The sequence below is a fragment of the Mauremys reevesii genome, linkage group 1, assembly GCF_016161935.1.
Source record: "Mauremys reevesii isolate NIE-2019 linkage group 1, ASM1616193v1, whole genome shotgun sequence".
Classification (NCBI taxonomy): domain Eukaryota; kingdom Metazoa; phylum Chordata; order Testudines; family Geoemydidae; genus Mauremys; species Mauremys reevesii.
Genome location: NC_052623.1, coordinates 12,382,191 through 12,402,817, shown reverse-complemented (window position 1 = coordinate 12,402,817; position 20,627 = coordinate 12,382,191). Strand labels below are relative to the sequence as shown.

Here is a 20,627-nt window from a genome sequence, read left to right as displayed (position 1 = left end):
CCGGAGGCAGCCTGCTGCCGTGCTTGGGGCGGCAAAATACCTAGAGCCGCCCCTGTAGCCTGGATCCCGAAGCAGAGCAGAATTATCCACAAATCTAAGTTGTCATTTTGGACCATTTAGTGCTCTCTGAAAAGACCTTCTGCCAGCACCTCCAGGAACAGACGTAACCCCTGGGAGCCCAGCCCTTGGGTGTAGCACAGAAACTGCAGGACTCCTGCTAGTGGTGTCTCAAACCAGAAGCCAGGATGGGGTCCCAAGTGGCTGAAAGAGTCCTACCAGAGCACTATGCCCAGATACTCCTGGCCAGGAGTAGGGGCTGCATCTTAAGGCCCTGGCCTGGATGGTGTTTAGTTGCTGGGTGTTTTTCCACACTCTGTTTGGTATGTAGTGAATCAGGACAGGCCCAGCCTGCAGTGCTGTAGGTAAAGTGTGTTTCTTTTGCACTGCGCGGTCCCTTTACAAAGCCAGTCATGGTCTCACTAATTCCATAAACAGGTATATTGAGAACCCCTGGTCTAGACATATACCCTTGCATCTGACTGTGTTACACTGTGCATTATTAGATCGTGTCAAGCTTACCAAATAAGTCTGTATCAGTGACCTGTATTTGCTATTTGTTGTTTATCACCAGGGATCCTAGTTTTCTGTGATAAAAAAACCAATTCCGATAAAAAAAAAAAGAATCCGTGTTTTTCTGTGATTTAAAATGAAACGCTGAACTTTAGTTTACCTAGTCACAATATATAGCGGTATTAGTTGAACACACTGTTTTATTGATATATTTACAATGTTTAAGCACGTTTGAAGCCTACCAGTACCATCAATCATTATAGTAAAAGAAAATTAACAGAATTGCAATTTTTCTTTCTTATATATTCCAAATACTTCTATGTCTGTCAGCCCTGGTTCAGTTAGTAGGGAGACCTGGATAATGGACGCTCAGATAAATGGGAATCTAGTGTATATGTTTATAATTTTTTTTCACAAAATGCAAAAACTAAATAGTCTCTGTAAAAAATGTAATTTCTGTTTTTTTCAATGGCAAAAAGATTTATAGGATCTCTGCTTATCACCCCACCAATTTTAGTGTCATCTGCAAACTTTACCAGCAAAGATTTTATATTTTCTTCCAGGCCATTAAGAAAAATAATTAAGAATATTGGGCTGAAATCTGATACATGCAGGACCCCACTAGAAACACCCCATCTCATTTGTGATACATGACTATTAACAATTACATTTTGAGATATATCAGTTAGGCAGATTTTAACCCATTTAATACATGTCATTTATTTTATAGTGATTTTTTAAATTCAGAATTCCCTGCCATACTAAGACAAATACCTTACAAAAGTCCACATATATTACACCAACAGTTACCATCGGACTTGTAATCTCATCAAAGAATATGAAATTTGCTTCACAGAACCTGTTTTCCAGGAAATCTTATTGATTGGCATTAACCATATTTCCATTCTTTACAGAGGCCCATAACTGCTGTTCCGTTTTGCCTGGAATCTGTGTCAAAGTCAGGCCTATACTGAAATTCCTTGGATCATTCCATTTACCCTTTTTAAACTAGCAGTTTATAGCCAAGTCCCTAAGGGAAGTGATGGAAAACACATCCCTGGGGCCATTTAACAATGGAGGAAAAGAGCACTAGAAAATATAGGGAACAAAATAAAAAAGTTCAGGAAACAATTCAGCACAGTGCCCTGGGAATGGACTGGATGGAATATCCTCGTATGGTTCCAGCTCATCTAGCAATGATGTTATTGCAAAAGACCCCTCGCTACCAGGCAGCTGAACTCAGCCTAACCCTCTACCCTCGGAAAGGAGATGCAGTCTAGGTTTGTAGAAAAGATCTTGGGTTAGCCAAGTGGAACAATACTGTGTGAATGTGTTAGGAAAGTTACTGTCACCAGCAGGTTACCGTTTGTAGTTGGTTAAGCAGGGGTGAAGAGGAAACATAGATCACACACTTAAATTACACAGGACTTTCGTTTCTACATTCCTATCCCGTGCATTGTGACATACAAGTTCTGTGAGTGTGAATCAGGTCCAGAACTGTGGATAGAGCATCAAAAACGTCCTCAGGTGATTTGCTTCTCAGAAGCCAGTTGTCCAATTATGAATTTTATGTGAATTTCTCAATGCCTCAAATGTCCTGCCACCTCCACGAGGCACTTCATGAGAACTCTTGGGATGCAGACTGACAGAAAGGAGGGTCCTTTTTTAGGCTCAGAGGATCATTTCTCATAGTCTGATGTTCCCCTCAGACATTGCTCCAGTGGGAAGAGCTTCAAGCAAGTTTCTTAGGACCTGCCAATCCTCATGGACAAGGACCAGCACAACCAAGCAACAGTCTGGGACGTGGCTTTTACCAAGGCATAAAGGACAGTGGCTGTGGTCATCTGTGAGAGGAATGAGATTGTCACAGGATGGGCAAAGTTTAAAGCCTGAAGGGCTTAGATGCAGCCATGAGGATCTGACAAGTCCCATCACCATGATTTGTGTTAGAGAAAAAGTGAGTGACACGAATAGGACAATTTAGAAACCAGCAAACAGCTTCAGAGCAGCAACATGGACCAGGATGCCGGATCCTCCAAACAGTGGAGGGCTCAGCTCACCGGGGAAGGCCAGGCCGCCTCTGGTAGCTGTTAATAGGAAAAAGTAGATCAAAGAATTGGTAGGAAATTATTTCACACTGACAGAGATCCTTAAAGCTGGACACAGGTACCCTTCCCAACAGCTACTGGAACCTGCTTATGCCAGAGAGACATTAATCCATTTCCTCTCAGCAGGACACCCCATCCTGGGATTTACTGGGACATTCACGTCACTGGCGACATATTTCACCTGCTTCCTCCTTCCTCAACCTACTTGTTCCTTTGGTACCAATCATGAGTGAGCACGTTTCACCCAAGCCAGTCCCAGAGACTCTGATTTGGAGCTTGTCTGCTGCATAAGTGTATTGCAGTTATGAGTAATAAAGACATGAGTCTGTGGAAACTGACCGCGGACACCAGTAACACCATTTCTGTTGGATTTTTTTATTGGCTTTAGGGAAAATGTAGAGCAGGGCAGAGAAGAGCCATTCCATTTTGTGTAGGATTTTGATATTTCAAAATTTGGTTTTGTTCAGACTTGGAATGAAACCCTAAAATTTTGAAATTCTCCACACAAGGGAATGGAGCGTCGGCTCTGGGGCAGCCCCCCAAGCAGGCTGTCCCAGGGTCGGGGGCACTGGAAGTCCTGGGGTCCATGTTTCCTAGGCAGCCCTATTGTCAAATTGCAATGAGACAATGTTTCATCGAGATTTTTCCAAGCTGTTCTGGTAAAATTATGTTTAGTTCTTTGAGAGAATGTAGTTCCACTGGGGCTAGAATGGGTCTAGTTATGAGAGGAGGGAGATGGACACACTTGTGTTGTAGGGTTAGGGGATGTGTGTTCAGCTTATAGTTCACAACACTGAAGATGACTCTGTAGTGCTCTAAGGCAGGGGTCCCCAACACGGTGCCCATAGGCTCTTGGCTCTGCACTTCAGTACAAAGGACAAATCATTTTCAAAACAATGTAAAGAAAAAGATTCTTTCTTACCAGAGTTGTAAACACGTTTGGTCCTTCTCTCCTGTGAAAGCTATTTGGGGTACCCCCCCCCTTATTAATAGTTTTTGCAAACGGCCAGTAGGTGGAGGCAGAAGCCTCCAAAATGCCTCACGTACACAGTACCTTGAACTTTGTAACTAATCTTTTCTGCTTGCTGCCAGAGGCAGAAAGAGATCCTGCTTTAAGCCAGTTCTTCCTTACCAGATAACGGTGTTACGGGGTTTAGTAACCACCAATGAAGTGTTAACACGGCATGGTCTTTGTTTGAAAGTGTATAAAAAGCTTGTGAAAACTTGTGTGCAGTAGAGTTTTCTGTATCTACTACAGAGCTCTCCTTTCTTCTGCAGAATAAAGCATTTTTCCTTATCCCTGTCAGGCTGTTATTGGCTCTCAGCTAGGCAGACCCGATATTTCGGTAACAGTTTTTGGTGACCCAGATGGGACTCTCCTAGCTCGGACATTGGACTCCAGACGGCTGCGGCAAACTGGGAACGGCGCCAACGGGGTGTATAGCCCCTCTTTCTCTGCTTCACCGCGGCCCCTGGGGTTCGTGTTCCGATAAGGTGAGCCCTAATAGGACAAGGAAACACTATCTGGTTTTGGTGCACTATCTGGTTTTGTTCTGTTCTGTTTAACCGGTTACTGTTGTTTTTCTGCTCTGTTCATTTGGCGTTAGGTGTGTGGGCGGAACTGAACTTCTCGTTCGTAATTCCTCAGAGTGGAAGCCATGTGTGCGATGAAGCTCTGAGGTTGTATTGAGATCCTTCTGTCCCGCCCCCTGTAACGGACAGTGTAATAGAAGTAGGAAAACCTGGATTAGACTGTAATTCCCACTGATCTCTGAGTAATTCTCTTTTCAGGTTGAGTGTCATCAGACAGATGGGTGGGTCTCTGGAACAACCCTCTAAGGATAGCCTTTTAGATTATATGTTAAGTAAATGGCCTTTACCCGGTGTTCAGAAAGGTATATCAAGGAAGCGCGTTGTACAACTTTGCACGCAGGACTGGCCAACCCTGGGGACTGCATGGCCCGAATTTGGCTCCTTTGATATTCTGACTTATTTAACTCCTTTGCGCATGATATTAGAGAATCAAGCGCCTGGTCAAATGGACTATTGGTTTTTGTGGGACGATGAGGCTCATTGTCGTTTAAAGAAGATAAAAATCCAGAACCCCCTATTCCCGAAAGCTTCTGCTCCAAGTGAAGCCTATTGTTGGGAAGATACCCCCCGCCCCATGTATTGTCCTAGACCGCGGCCACCCTCGGCAGCAATATCGCAGGCTGTGACGGATCAGGTTTCCTTGTCTACGGGGCCCAAGACAGTGATCCCCCCACTGAAGACTGAGGCAACCACAATTCAAGTTAATGAATCCACTAGTGGAGCGACGGGTAGTGGGTACACTTCTGTTCCATCTCGTACGAGACAGGGAGTAGTCTATGGGGAGGATGCAGTTAAAATCCAGGCACCCCTTCGGACCATCCCGGTACCCACTACAGATGGAGAGGTTGTAGACCGTTATGTACATGTCCCTTTTACTACAGCAGATCTTATGAACTGGCAAAACACTACACCTCACCTTAGAGACGACCCGGACGTCATTCAGAGGCGATTCCGTGCTATTTTTCAGTCTCATAATCCTGATTGGCAAGATGTGGGCCAACTTTTAGATTGCCTACTGCGCACAGAGGAGAAAGAGTGGGTCCTAAGGGGGGCCCGGGAGGCAGCGGAGGCTGCTGGTGACGGGCGTGATTTGATAGTTCTCACTAACCCTCCCCAATGGAATCCGAATAATTCAACCCACCAGGCAAACTTAAAGAAATTCTTAACCCATGTTTTGACAGGTATAAAACAAGCAGGAGAAAGAACTCTAGATTGGTCAAAAGTCCATAATACTGTGCAACGGAAAGAAGAACACCCTTCTGACTTTTATGAGAGACTTTGTAATGCATTTTGTACTTTTACTAATATAGACCCCAAGGCTGCGGACATACATTCCACAGTCAGGCTTATTTTTATCTCTCAGTCAGCTCCGGACATTAAGAAGTGGTTGCAGCAGCTCGAAGGCGCTGAGGGAAAATCCCTGGAGGAACTGGTAAGCGTAGCCACTCGTGTGTATCACACAAGAGATAAAATTCAAGAGACCAAACAGGTGAGAATGCTAGCAGCCCTTGTGAATGCGGGGAGCGAAAGACAAGGAGGGAGGTGGGGACCCCCCCAAGTGGCAACCGAAGGCAGATCAGGGGGGGGGCCCAAGCCGTGCAAATGATGTATGCCATTACTGTAAGCAATTTGGTCACTGGAGGAGAGAGTGCCCAAACCGACGTACCGGACAACAGCCCCGACCTCGATATCAGATGGAAGTAGAAAGAACAGACGCTGACAATAATGCAGAATAACGGCGACCCGGGGGTCCACTTGTTACCTACTCAAATGACTTTACCACTTATGTTTGTTCCTCCACAGACCCCCAGGTCCGTTTAACTCTGGGAGGAACCGCTTATTCTTGTCTTTTGGACTCAGGGGCTGCCCTTTCCACTGTTATTGCCAAGCCAAAGGAAGGAAACCTCACAGATAAAAGCGTTCCGGTAATGGGTATAGGCGGAAAGCCATTTGAGTGTTCTGTATTGCAGGAGGCTGCTGTAGAAATCTCTGGTGTCTCAGCCTCCCATGCATTTTTGTTAGCTCCTGACAGCCCAGTTAATCTTCTAGGCAGAGACTTGCTGTATAAATTACGTGCTCAGATTTTCTTTTCAGCTGATAAAATCATTCTCAGGTTGCCTCAAAATCAACTCCCCCAGCTATGTGCCGCATTAACCCAGGCTACCAAGGATCCGATCCTGCCTGCGAGCCCGATGAACCTGCCTGAACGACTCAGACGAGAGGTACACGCCTCTCTATGGGGCACTTCCAAAACAAACGTTGGCACTCTCCGGACAGAGCCTGTGCAAATAACCCTGAAGCCAGACGTTGACATTCCTCGAATCAGACAATATCCCATCCTCCAAAAAGCTCTGCTTGGCCTCCGGAATCTTATCAACACATTCCTACGGTTGGGAGTGCTTATTCGTACTTCATCCCCTTTCAACACCCCCATTCTGCCTGTTAGAAAACCTGACCTGGATCAAGAAGGAAAACCGGTATACAGATTTGTGCAGGACTTGCGTGCAGTGAATAAAGTTGTTCAGGCTAGACACAATGTGATACCTAATCCTCACACAATTCTGACTGCCATTCCAGCAGGTACTGCTTGTTATTCAGTAATAGATCTGTGTAATGCCTTTTTTAGTATTCCTCTAGATTAAGACAGCTGGGATATCTTTGCATTTACATGGACAGACCCAGAGACTGGGAGAGCAGAATAACTGACCTGGACTTGGCTACCACAGGGATATGTTCGAGTGCGAGAGCGTAACACTTGGATTCATTACACCCGAGTCAAGCTAGCCCCTGGGCCGGGGCCAGAAGCAGACGACGCCGGACCTCGAGGGAGCCCCGCCAGCTCTTCCCACCATGACCTGGAAAAGCCTGAAGGACTTGCCTGCAGAGCCGGGGCTGGAAGCTGCAGTTGCCTGATTCAGGTCGGAGGTGGCCCCGGCTGAGTAGAGGCTGGCGCAGGTGATGACCAGTGCCTCCCTGCCTCCTCCGTCAGCAGTAACCGGACTTCACATGTTCGGTCAGTAAATTTCACCAGACACAGTCAGGTCCCTTCTTCAACAGGACTTCCCAGTCGAAAACCAGGCACCTCGCCACCCCACTAATGGGTGGTGGTGGTGGTGGGTTTTAAACAACTCGGACATCAAACACCAGGGCTGACCCTAGGCCCAAGCCTCACAGTCAGACGGCCCTCTCAGAGACACAAACAAACAGGCCAGCAAACAGACCAACACACAACTCACTAATTCCCTTTACCTCCATGCACTGGATCCACAGCTCCGCCCTCCAAAATTCACCTATTTGCCTCTGAGTGTGACCCCCCACTTTTATAAATTGAAAACACTTTTTTATATATTTAACACTATTATAAATGCTGGAGGCAAAGCGGGGTTTGAGGTAGAGGCTGACAGCCTGCGACCCCCAGTAATAACCTCGTGACCCTCTCCTGTTTACCTGCTGAGCTGACTCCTCAGTGAGAGGGCCGACTGGGGAGTTGGGTCTTTGGGGGTTGATTTTCTGGCCTGGGAAAGGGAGCCAGGCATTGGAATTTGGAGACTGGATCCTGCCAGGAGCAGGGAGCAATGGGCCTGAGGTATTTACTGGAGAGGGTGGGACTTCCCCTGGTGTAGGCGACTGCTGAGCTGTGCCAGGGGTTGATGGGATGGACGTGCGCACAGAGTGAATGGGTCTGAAACGTAGGGGTGTGAGGTGTGTACAGAACAAGTGTGTGGAAAATGAATCTAAACACATTTCATATTTCTTTTAACAACAAAGGGCCGTGTGAAGCTTATTTCATCGAAATGGCTCTTCCATGGTAGTTTGACACTGCCAAAAAATATCGCAGCTTTGAGGCAACCACATTCACATGTTTTCTTTGTTAAGGGCAGTATCCACTTTTGAACGGAAGCCCAAAGAAATAACTTGACTCTCAAGGAGAGAACACCACCTTTTCACTGCAAAACCCCACATTTGCAACCTTTTCCGAACCAAATACTGAGTTTTTGCTCAGTCCTCCTCTATTATCTTGCTGTGTCCCCACTAATGGAGCTGCATCCCATGGAGAACTGATAAATGAAATTGTTTTTAATTGTTCACTTTATTAATGTAACTTCTGTTCACCGTTCACTACACTTGCCTACATTGTAACTTCTGTTCACTGTTTGCCATCGACTACACTTGTCTATATTGTAACTTCTGTTCACTGTTTGCCATATTGTAATTCAAACTCCTTTTTAAAACACTCACTCCATTTTGTGAAAGCTTCCACCAACCTTCATTTTTGCAAACCCTGCTGTAATCTTATTAGTTTAGTTTAAATGTGTAAATAAAAGTCATGTATAAATGATGGAATCAACCTCCAACCCCAGCCTGTCCTGATAAAATAAAGTTCAAACACCAACGGCTAAAGATGCAAACAAGAGTCCTAACAAAGTAAGAAGAGTCCACCCTAAAAAAAAAGGTACAATAAAAAAAAGTTCAAAGCCAGGTCCCAGGCTAAAGTCACGCCTGCAATTAACAGGTAATCAATCACCAAAACCAGAGGCAGCCTAACCCAGCGAGACCTATAAACTCTGGATTCAAAATAACGCCTACAAAAAGGATGGGTGAAATTAAAAACTTTGCAGGGTAACGTTCTGCTGCCAACATGGAAGGGCATCGGTGCGCGTCTGACAGAGACCCAGCTCGTCCTTGTGCCCGGCTTTCCTGGCCAGTTAACTACCACAAGCTATGAACCCAAGCTGCAAACTCAAGCCACAAACTGAAGCAATGCTCAGGACTGGTAACTATGCAGCAGCTGCAGAACATCTAATGAATGTGTGTGTCTGTGAATGTGTGTGTGTGTGTGTGTGTGTGTGTATAGGTATTAGGTATAATGTGTGTGTATAAAAATTAAAATATTAGTTATTGGTCATAAATCAAATTGTTTTCATAATAAATGTGGCATCTTTGTCTTGCCCCCTGAAAAGATCCTGTGTAGTTTTGTCTGTACAACACCCATAGACTCAATAGGCTATAGCGTCTCCTGTGATTTCTAGCAGGAATAAAGGGTCTGTTTACACTGCAACACGTCTCGGACAGTGGGGCTATAAAATTGCAGTGTAGCTGTTTAGGCTCCCTGTGAAGGGGGTGGGTCCCAGAGCTCAGGCTTCAGCCTGAGCCCAGACATCTACACTGCAAATTTATTACCCCATAAGCCTGAGTCAGCTGCCACGGGCCAGCTGCTGGTATTTTATTGCAGTATAGACGTATCCAAAGGCCCTGCAAAATGCTCAGTATAGTCCCAGATTGTATTACCTTTTCAGATATCTTCTCTAGGGCTGAGGGGAGGACAATGTGGATTTCCCCAGGCCCTGCCCCTACAAATTCTATGATCTATCATTAAAAAGTGGAGACACTTTGATTCTATTACAGGATTTTTTCCCCCCCGAATGTAATCTTGCCTTAACATGAAATCACGATGCTGTAGAGTCTGTGTGTATGTTATGTGTGTAGGGCAAGGAGCTGATACCCATGTGTATGAGGTACTATTTGATACATTAAAAGGTATGTCTAGACCAGTGGTTTTCCATCTGTGGTGCACAGTCCCCAGACTATATCTAAGATTTCCAAAGGGGTCCGCACCATCATCTGAATTTTTTTTAGGGGTCTGCCAGTGAAAAATGTTGAAAACCTTTGGACTAGATGTTAGCGGGAGAACGGTCCTGCTATTGTGGGGAACTTTCCTGGCTTATACACTACCCTGGTGAAGTGGGCTAGCGAAAGGATCTGAGTCCTCACTCCCACTCCCTGTACCCAGAGCTCTGCCTGACCTCGAGGGATCCCCTTCCACTCTCCGGTGTGGCCGAGTCCTCATAACCCCCAAAAGGCGGGGCCCAGCAGTCCTGGGGGGGCTCAACCCCCAACCTTGTTGTGGTCACTTAGGACAGGGGCTAGGGTGTCTCCACTCCGGGGTGCTCTCTCCTCACTGGACACTTCCCTGACCAACTGATCATTACATACTGCCTAGTTTGTTTATGAGAAGGTCATGCGAGACAGTATCAAAACCTTTACTTACTAAAGTCAAGATATACCACATCTACCGCTTCCCCGCTATCCACAAGGCAATTTGTTCTTGATCATTACATACAGTTCAAAGCAAATACAATTTATTAAACAGCAACCAGCAACAATTTATTAAACAGCAACCAGCATTAATTGATTTGTGAAGCATTGTTCTCATGCATGGAAGTTCTGAGCATCCAGTCCCAGGACAGTCAGTGGACAGGCAGGTGGGTAAACTAGCCCAGAATTCGGCCTAATTCGACCGGTTAGAAATATCATCTTCTGAGAAAATCTGATATGAAAGTGCAGGACCGCCCAGAGGATTCAGGGGGCCTGGGGCAAAGCAATTTCAGGGGTCCCTTCCATAAAAAATTTGCAGCCCTGGGAAAAATAAACATTTAAAAACCTTCCGCATTTCAGCACAAACCCAGTTTTGAGAAAACTTCTTTTCAAGTCACCTTTACAAGGTATCACTGGTTCTCAGCAGCAGCTAGTGCTAAAAGGCACTAAAGCTCATTAAAAGGGTTGGACAAATATTTTCCGTCAAAACTTTTTTTGGATCCAGAACTAGGGTTTTTTAAAAAGCAGAAAAAAATCATGGACAATGTCTGTTTCCTTCAAAATTTGTTGTGTTTTTTTTAATTGAAAAGCTGAAATTAGTCTGCCAAAACCTGAACATGGTCTGGGGTTTCGGAAGCGTGTGACCAAATATTTGCTGCTTGCTGTGTTTTTTTAAAGAAACAATAAAAACATTCTGCTTAAAAAAATCGAAAACTTTTGAACCACCTCAGCTTGTGACCAAACGCCTGAGCCCATCCAGTCAGAGATTTTCACAGGTTTCTGATACTCTGCTGGCTTCCTTGACTCATATCTGCCCCCATAACTTTGGGTTCATTTAGCTTAGAACATAAGAACAGCCATACTGGGTCAGACCAAAGGTCCATCCAGACCAGAATCCTGTCTACCAACAGTGGCCAATGCCAAGTGCCCCAGAGGGAATGAACCTATCAGGTAATGATCAAGTGATCTCTCTCCTGCCATCCATCTCCACCCTCTGAGAAACAGAGGCTAGGGACACCATTCCTTACCCATCCTGGCTAATAGCCATTAATGGACTTAACCTCTATGAATGTATCTGTTTCCTAGAGACTGGCTCCATGGGGTCCCTCACAAACTGGAGACGGTTACTGTGAATTTGTCTTTAGTATAGTTTATGTACATACTCCACAAACTGAGCATTTGAGCTTGTTCCAGAGTCTGGGATGAGCCTATGTTGTGAAAACTGAAATGCTCAAAATAGCACATGCACGTGAATGGACACAGGGTGCTAAAATTAAATTAACCCAGGGGTTCTCAAACTGGGGGGTGGGACCCTTCAGGGGGTCACGAGGTTATTACTGGGGGTCGCAGGCTGTCAGCCTCTACCTCAAACCCCGCTTTGCCTCCAGCATTTATAATAGTGTTAAATATATAAAAAAGTGTTTTTAATTTATAAAAGTGGGGGGTCACACTCAGACGTTTACTATGTGAAAGGGTCACCAGTACAAAAGTTTGAGAACCACTGAATTAACCCCTCTGGAGCCTCAGGGAATGAAGGGGGGGGGTCCCCCTTGGTAGGGTTGGGAAGGAGGTAGGTGGTGTAGGATATTGCTCTTCTCATGTGATCCCTCCCCCATGGAAAAGATAACAGCTTGGCTCTTTGTGTTAAATAGCTGTCTGCAAACCTCAAACTGCTGAATGAGCTTTAGGGTAGAGAAGGCTGTGCCTCCTCAGAGAGCCTGGCCCTGCCCCATATCCAACCCCCATCCACTTCCTGCCCCCTAACTGCCCCCCTCAGAATCCCCAACCCATCCTGCTTCTTATCCCCTCACCGCCCCCCACAATACTCCCTCCCCAACCACCACCTCGGGACCCCCCCCCATTCCCTGTCCCCTGACTGCCCCGACCCCTATCCACCTCCCTAGGCCGAGTCCTGACAGACCCCTGGAATGCCCATGATCCAACCCCACATTCCCCATACCCTGACCGTCCCAGAACCTCTGCCCCCTCCCTGTTCCCTGACTGTCCCCGGGACTCCCTGCCCCTTATCCAACCCCCCCGAGCCCCAGCCCCCTGCCATGCTGCTTACTCCTCCTGCCTCCCCCCTCTCCTGGAGCCTCAGCGCGCTGCATCCAGGAGGTCCTGGACAGTGCTGCAGCGGCGTGGCTCCAGCGGGGCCTAAGTTCCCGCCGGTTGGCCTGGAGCCCCGCCTGCTTACCATGTGGCTCCGAGCGGGGAGCTCTATCCAGGGCCACTCCTGGACACGGTGGCTGGGGGAAGGCGGAGGCGGAGGCGGGGCCGGGGCCAGAGAATTCTCGTGGGGTCCCCTGCCGGGCCCGGGGCCAGGGGCAAATTGCCCCACTTGCTCCCCCCCGGCGGCCCTGTGAAAGTGACTGAGAGATATAGACAAGGGACCCCACAAACTGCGCTGTTACAGATTCACCTGTCCGAGACACAGATTAAACCCGTCTACTGTATTCATGAAAATACTCTGACTTAGTTCATTTCTTAAAAGTTTTTTGCTAAAGTCATCAAAAGTCAGTACAAAAATTCTAGCTTGACTGGAATACAAGTAACTGTTATCTAATATGCATCCATGTATAGCTCTACCATTGTAAGACAAATCCCATTTGGAATAGAACTATGAGCTTCCATTTTGATCTACTCATCGGTAACGTATAATCAAAGCTTTCCCAAGCAGGTACCAGCGACATTCCCTTCGTGTTCCTGGTTTCCCTTTGGAACGCTGGCAGAATAGCAGGGCAGCTTGGATCTGGCAAGTCCCATCACCATGATTTGTGTTAGAGAGAAAAAGTCAGCAACACGAATAGGACAATTTAGAAACTGGCAAACAGCTTCAGAGCAGCAACGTGGATCAGGATGATGGATCCTCCAAACAGTGAAGGGCTCAGCTCACCGGGGAAGGCCAGGCCACCTCTGGTAGCTGTTAATAGGAAAAAGCAGATCAAAGATAGGAAATTATTTCATACTGAGAGATCCTTAAAGCTGGACACTGGTGTCTTTCCCAACAGCTACTGGAAACTGCTTATTGCAGAGAGATATTAATCTATTTCCCCCCAGCAGGACACTCCAGCCTGGGACATTCACCTGGGAGATGCTGAGATATTTCACCTGCTTCCTTCCTCCTCAGCCTGCTTGTTCCTTTGATATGAATCATTAGTGAGCATGTTTTCCCCAAGACAGTACCAGAGGCTCCAATGTGGAGCTTGTTGTCTGCTGCATAAATGTATTCCAGTTATGAATCATTAAGACATGAGTCTATGAAACACTGGCTCCAGATACCAGTAACACCGTTTCTTTTGTTTTGTTTTTTTATCGGCTTAGCGGTAAAATGTAGAGCTGGGCAGAGAAGGGCCATTCCATTTCATGGAGGATTTTGATATTTCAGAATTTGGTTTTGTTTAGACTTGGAATGAAACCCCCAAATTTTGAAATTCTCCACACAAGGGAAGGGAGCTTCAGCTCTGGGGCAGTCTCCCAAACAGGCTGTCCCAGGGTCAGGGGCACTGGAAGTCCTGGGGTCTATGACTTCTGGGCAGCCCACCAGCCAAGCTGCCAAGGAGCCAGGTGGGTGAGCTGGGCAGAACCCAGGCAGCGTTCTGACAGAACAGTGTCGAAATCAAACCAGCTCTGCAAAAGGTGAAGAGTTGGACAAATTGTCAAATTCCAATGAGAAAATGTTTTGTTGAGATTTTTCTGACCTGCTCTGGTAAAATAGTCCTGTTTTGAGAGGATGAGGCTAGAATGGGTTTAGTTATGAGAGGAGGGAGATGGAGACACACTTGTGGTGCTGGGTTAGGGGATGTGTGTTCAGCTTATAGGTCAGAACACTGAAGATGAATCTTTAGTGCTCTAAGGGTTTATTCTCCTTAAATTTTCTTTTCTGAAATCAACTGTGCCTGGAATTGAGTCAGACAGGAAGGTTCTCAGATACTAGTCATGAGCTCCCTACGAGAACCTGGACAAATAGACAGAACATGCAGTTCATCCCACTTTTTTCTCAAGTTGTTTCCCTGCATATGACATGTTTGCCTGGTGGGGTTGCTCTGTGCTCTGCACTTCAATACAGAGGGCAAGTTATTGTCAAAACAATGAAAACAAAATGTTTCTTTCTTACCGGAGTTGTCAACACATATTTGGTTCTTCTTTCCTACGGTACAAACAGAGAGGGTCAATGAAATGTGACCTCAGGTGGAATTTTCAACTCTATTCTACTATTTCCAAAGAAACATAGGAACTGTTGGACTGGATCTAGCCTAGTATCCTGTCCCTGATTGAGGTCAGGCCCATCTGCACTGGGAGGCTGCAAGAAACCCCGGAGGTGAATAACCTACACAGAGAGGAAATTTCTTCCCCAATCCTGGCAGTTAGTGACTGCCTTATGGCCTGAGGCCTAAGGGATTATTGCCCTTTTAAAAATACATAGGATAAACTATGTATCATAACTGGAGATTCTAACTATCTATATCAATGGCTAATTCTTTTTTTAAAAATTCTCCTGAGCTCTTGGAGTCATAGAAACATTGTGGCAATGAGTTCCACAAGTTAACTCTGCATTTTATATAACAGGGCACACACCCTTTTACTAGTTTAAATATATTGTCTTCAGTTTATTTTTGTTTTATGAGAAAGTGATAAATTACACACTGCCATTTCCCCATCTCATTTATTATTTTGTATATCTCCATTCAATTTGCTTTTGTCTTTTCTCTTAGCTCAATCATCCCAATCGCTCCAATAGAAACCTCTCTAGACTTCTGATCACTTTCATCCCTTGTCTCTGAACTTTCTCCACCTCCCTCACTCCCACCCCCACCCCTGATAAATCTGTTAGAACTCAGTGATCAGAACCAAACCTAGTATCCCAGGGAAGAGTGCCCCATTGATTCATGTAATGGGGTTATAATTAAGGCTGTGAGTCTGTCCCGGAGGTCATGGAAGTCATGGATTTTGTGACTTCCGCACCTGGCAGTTGCGACTGAGCCCAGGACCACCTGAGCAGCACAGGAGGCTCCGGTGCCAGCCACACCACCTTCCTGGGCTGGCAGGGATGCCCCCCAGCAGCAGCAGCAGTGATTATCCTGGGGTGCCCCATTCTCTCTCCCCTTTTGCCCCCCTGCCCCTCCCCTGCGAGCATCAGTGGGCATCCCAGAGGCCCCGAGAACACCCAAGATTTAGTTTGGGGTATATAGTACAAGTCATGGACAGGTCACGGGACTGTGAATTTTTGTTTATTGCCTGTGACTTGTCCATAACTTTTACTAAAAAAAAAAAAAAAAAGTAAATCTTAGCCTTAGGCCTGGTCTACACTAAGGGGGGGGGGGGTCGAACTAAGGTACGCGACTTCAGCTACGCGAATAGCGTAGCTGAAGTCGAAGTACCTTAGTTCGGGCTACTCACCCGTCCAGGAGCTGCGGGATCGAAGTCCACGGCTCCAAGGTCGACTCCGCCACCGCCGTTCGCGGTGGTGGAGTTCCGGAGTCGACCGGAGCGCGCGGGGAGTTCGAACTATCGCGTCTTGATTAGACGCGATAGTTAGAACTCCGAGAAGTCGAACTCACCGCATCGACCCGCGCGGTAAGTATAGACCTACCCTAGTTATGTCTCCACATTATTCTCCAGCCCATCATTCCCAAAGCATGGTAACGTTTTGTTTGCTTTATAGACTTTGCAGCACATTGAACAGAGATTTTCACTGAGATTTGCACTGAATGCTCCACAATGATGGCCAGGTTTCCTTCTGAGTTGATACAGCTTGTAGTGGGGTGGTCATCTGCTCCTGCGCTGAAAGGCTTAAGACGGCCCTGGGAGAGGGCTGTTGCGGGCGAGCAGCTTCTAGGCTGATTGGGGAAGCAGCTGCAGCTGGGCCATGCCCCAATCAGGCCTCAGCTGACCCTATATAAGAGCCTGTGAGCCAGGAGCACAGACAGTCTCTCTCTGAGTTCAGAGAGAGAGTGGCCTGGCTGCTGGGAAGCTCAGTGTGCCTAGAGTGAGGCAGGGCTGGAGAGCTCCAGGCTGGTAACTCTCCAGGCTGCAGGACCTTGTCCAAGACCCCACAGAGGCACTGGGTTGCAGCAGGTCCAAAACCCCCTTGCCTGTGATGAGTGGATTATACTGCAGTTTGCCTCAGGGTGCAGGGGTGACTTGATGACTGGCAGTAGCCTATGACTGAGGCAAGGTGAGGACAGGGGGTGGGGGAACCCTGGGGAGGGGAGACCCCAAGACTGAGGGGTGTATGGCCAGGGGGCAGCACCCCAGATAACGGGGCACCAAGTCTGGGAGGGACACGGGGGCCAAGCAGCAGCGGAACAGTGGCCTGCAGAGAACGCTCTGACGGCTGGAGAAGAGCTAATTCCCGAGAGACCAGCAGGAGGTGCCGCAGGGGTGAATCCTGCATTGCTACACAGCTCATTAACGATCCAGTGAAATTATTCCTCGCAATGTGCGTTACCTGGAATGTGTGTCAGTAAATTCCACCTGATGTTGAGTTGCCCATTCACCCAACTTGATTAGATCTCTCTGAAGTTCCTCACTGTCGTCCCTAGTCCTGACTGCCCCAAATAATGTGCCATCTGCACACTAGGCCACCCCACTGCTCCCTTTCCCACAGCCTGTGGATTTGCTGTGCCGTGTCTGAGGAGCCACAGCTGCTCTGCCAGGGCTCTTGTGGACTCTGTAAGGGATGTGTTGAAGACTTGCAGTGGTTTGGGACCTTCACCTGTCTTTCTAGTGCTCCCATTGCCATGATGTCTAGGCACCTACTTTCCTCAGTGAGCGCTTGGGACCCAGTGTCCACCCACCCCAGCCCGAGCCCTCTCTAGCAGCGAGAGTCATGGCAGCCTGTCTCCCCCAGCCCTGGTGGCAAGTCCTCAAGTCAGCGTCCCTCTCATCAGCTCTCCCTGAAGTGGGGTTTTCAAATTCTCCACAGCAAATAGCCCCACACAAATATTTCTCATGTTCAGCCCAGTACTCACCACCCAGGTACGCGCAGTTAAAATGGCTGCAGGTCCGGTTTGTGCTCCGTAGGACAGAGCAGTTACTCCTTTGTCCTTGGGCCACATTGAATATCTCATGGACTGGGATTAACACTTCTTCCTCCTCCTGAAAGTGTGAGAAGTTCCTGATCTCAACACCAAAGCACGTGTGGATGGTGAACAATGTGCCGTTGCCAAATTCCTTAGCTACTTTTATATCAAAAGTCGAAGAGGCGAAGTATCCAAACCTAATGTGACCTGATCCCGTGTGCTGAAAACTGACATTACCCCCCCGGTACACCGTCCTTTTGTACATCACATCACACCTCCCTCGTAAGAGCTGTAAAGCTCTTGTCAAGTAATAATGAAAGGCTTTGAACTGGAAACTGGCCATGTAATGAGCTCGAGATGTCCCATTCCCTCTCACTGCCTTATTCAACTCACTGTGAAAGTAATTGTCAGTATAGGCTATTATGGCTCTTCCATGCTCATCTTTAAAGTCTTTGGGGAGAGAAAGCTCAGGTTTTATACTTTGCCATTTTCCCCCTGAGTTTTCCCACACTGTGCTAAACACTGAGGACATGGACTTTTCTTTCTCTAGCAGTTCAGGTGCAATTCCATCCATTTTTTCAGCACATCCTATATACTGGTCATCAAAAGCGTCATCCATCATGCTCAGCTCCACCTGGCATTGTGCCTGGGAGAAGAAAGGAAACAGTCAGTCACATTAGCAATGGTGTTACAATAGCATCTAGAGGTCACACCCAGGATCAGGGCCCCATTGTGCTTGGCCCTGTACAAACACACTAGGAGATGGCCTCTGCCCCTAGAGACTTACCTCTAAAGCGACAAACAGAGGAAAGGTGGGAGAAAGGGAGGAACACACAAGCAGAATCCTCAGGGTGTTGTTGGCAAATGTCACATTGGCGCCTCGATTTTTGGGAGGGAGGAGAGGGTGGGTGTGATGGGTTTGTAGCTGCCCTGTAATAATTGACTAATACTGTCTGTTGCCTGGTTCCTGGGGAAAAGAAGCAGGGGTGGATACAAGAGGTCTGGGAATGCAGGTGATCAGAAGATCTGTGTCAGGTTTAACAAGGAACACTCGGTTAAGAGGGGAGAGGGAGTTGTTCAGGGGAGCCAGGCTCAGAGACAGGTCCTGCTGGGGTGCAGAGAGCCTGCCTACATTAGCCCTTTAGGTAAGACCGATGTGAGTGTGGACTATGGGATGTTTTAAAATCTGGTTTCTCTAAACGACTTGTTCCTACAGGAAAATGAACAACACGTTGGTGTCAGCAGATACACCACTGGGCCCCGACTCCTGAAGGGACGAACCGCAGGGACCTGAACTCAGCTGGAGCTGCTGGGTAAGCACGATGAACTCACAGGTACCGCAGCCCAGGGCCCCGCCTGAGAGTGGGAGAATCACAGGATTCCTGCCAGGAGGGTAAAGGCACAAGGCCTGACACCCGAAGGGCTGCACTCAGAAACCAGCGAGCCACGTACCCGGGACAGAGGTGTTTTTAGTTTACTGGGGTCCATGTTAGTGTCATAGATACATTGTGTGCAGGTGCGGAGCGGGAGGTTAGGCAGAAAGGCAGGACAGGATACATTAATGGGGAAGACAAAGCGGGGGGAACAAGGGACATAGAAGGGAGGGGGCTAGGAGGGTCTGAAATCCCACGGGAATATCTAGAAACGACCCCCGTCTACCTCAATGGGAGTCAGCGGGTTGCCATGTTCATACGCCAGCCATGCACTGCATGCTCCAGGGCTGGTGGTGCCCATGGGAAGGTTCCATCCAACCCCCAAACGCACATGGAGGACAGTAACACCATTGTGGTGGTTTGTATAAACCCCACACTGGTTAACCAGGGGTTGACAGGAACCTGAGCCCCTTTAGGCTGCGGGGTGGCACCTGGAAGGTGTTACACAAAGGTGGTGATCAGGTGGGGACGTCCCCTCTTGGGCTAAAGGCAGAGAGAGGCCTGGAGCCAGAACTGGAGGGCTCAGAGCCAGGAGGAGGCCTGGGAGGCTGGGGGCAATGAAGCCTGCGGCCAGAGGTGAGTTGCCTCAGGCCAGGAGGAAGCCAGCAGCAGTGTTGGTAAAGCCTAGGGGGTTTTTGAGGGGCTGCAGGGAGACGGGGGGAGACCTCGGTAGTCCCTTTCCTGGCAGTAAAGAGTGGAGAGACCTGAGGGGAACAGGAAGGCTCCTGCAGGGTGAAGAGGAAGCCTGAGCCAGGCAGAAATTAGTTTAATTTTGTTCTTTTGGTTTGGGATTGTGTTGGTTGATTCCACGGGGGAGCCCTGCGAGCCCAGCCCTGAAAGGAGGGTGAGCCGGGAGAGGCTGTGCAGGCTGGAAAGAGGCTGTGGTAGGAAGATATCCAGGGAGGCAGCAGTAAGGAGTCTGACGGAACAGACCTTGGCTGCTGCTCAGAAGGTCCCTGGACTGGAACCTAGTTTAGCTGGAGGGCCTGGGTTCCCCTACTAGCCACTGCAGAAAGGTGGTGCTGAGCCCTGATTAAAGAAACACTGTGGTCTCGGTGCACTTGGTCCAGCCTCAGCACACAAGGCTGCACAAGATGACCTCTCATGGTCCTTTCAGCCCTACACGTCTATGGGTCTAAGGCAGTATGGCTGCCTGCATAGCAGGGCTGGCTCCAGGCACCTGGTAAGGAAGCAGGTGCTTGGTGTGGCCAATAGAAAGGGGCGGCATGTGCGGGCCTTCGGAGGCAATTCAACAGTGGGTCCCTCAGTCCCTCTCTTCCTCTCTGAGCTGCCGCCAAAGTGTCGCCGAAGAGGAAGAGAGGGAGTGCAGGACCCGCTGCCGAATTGCCGCAGAAGAGTGGAGCACGATTGAGCTGTCACCGAAATGCTGCCTTTGGCTTTTTTTTTCTTTTTTTCTTCGCCGCTTGGGGCAGAAAAAAAGTTGGAGCCGGCCCTGCTGCATAGCCTTGAGCAGAAATAAAAGAAAACACAGAGTGCTTCACTGACAAAGCTCAAGAGTTTACCTGAGGGATTCCCAGCCAGGTTTGAAGACAGAAGTATGTCAAGGGGATCAGCAGAGGCCTCAGCATTATTCCAACATCCCCGGTGCAGCTGCAGGAGAATCCATGAGGAACATCAGTGGAGATGTGAGGGGAAAAGAACACATCAAAACCAAACATCCTCCCCATTGCTTCACTGTGATCTGTTGTTCCACATTCAGTGACTGGGATTTCCCAGGCAGGAATTGCTCTCTCAGGGACAGCAGCCCAGCCACAACAGAGGCGGGTTTGACCCTGAAATAC

At 48.0% G+C, this 20,627-nt stretch overlaps 1 protein-coding gene across 1 annotated transcript; it reads right to left on the bottom strand.

Annotated features, from left to right (window-relative positions):
- Window positions 1–13,183: 13,183 nt before the first annotated feature.
- Window positions 13,184–20,414, bottom strand: LOC120386773 (ecto-ADP-ribosyltransferase 5-like). The gene is made up of 4 exons (XM_039506534.1): window positions 20,349–20,414; window positions 17,342–18,038; window positions 14,485–14,517; window positions 13,184–13,290 (listed from the first exon to the last, which is right to left on the bottom strand). The coding sequence occupies exons 1-4, from the start codon at window positions 20,412–20,414 to the stop codon at window positions 13,184–13,186; spliced, it is 903 nt and encodes a 300-aa protein (XP_039362468.1).
- Between the last annotated feature and the right edge of the window lie 213 nt (window positions 20,415–20,627).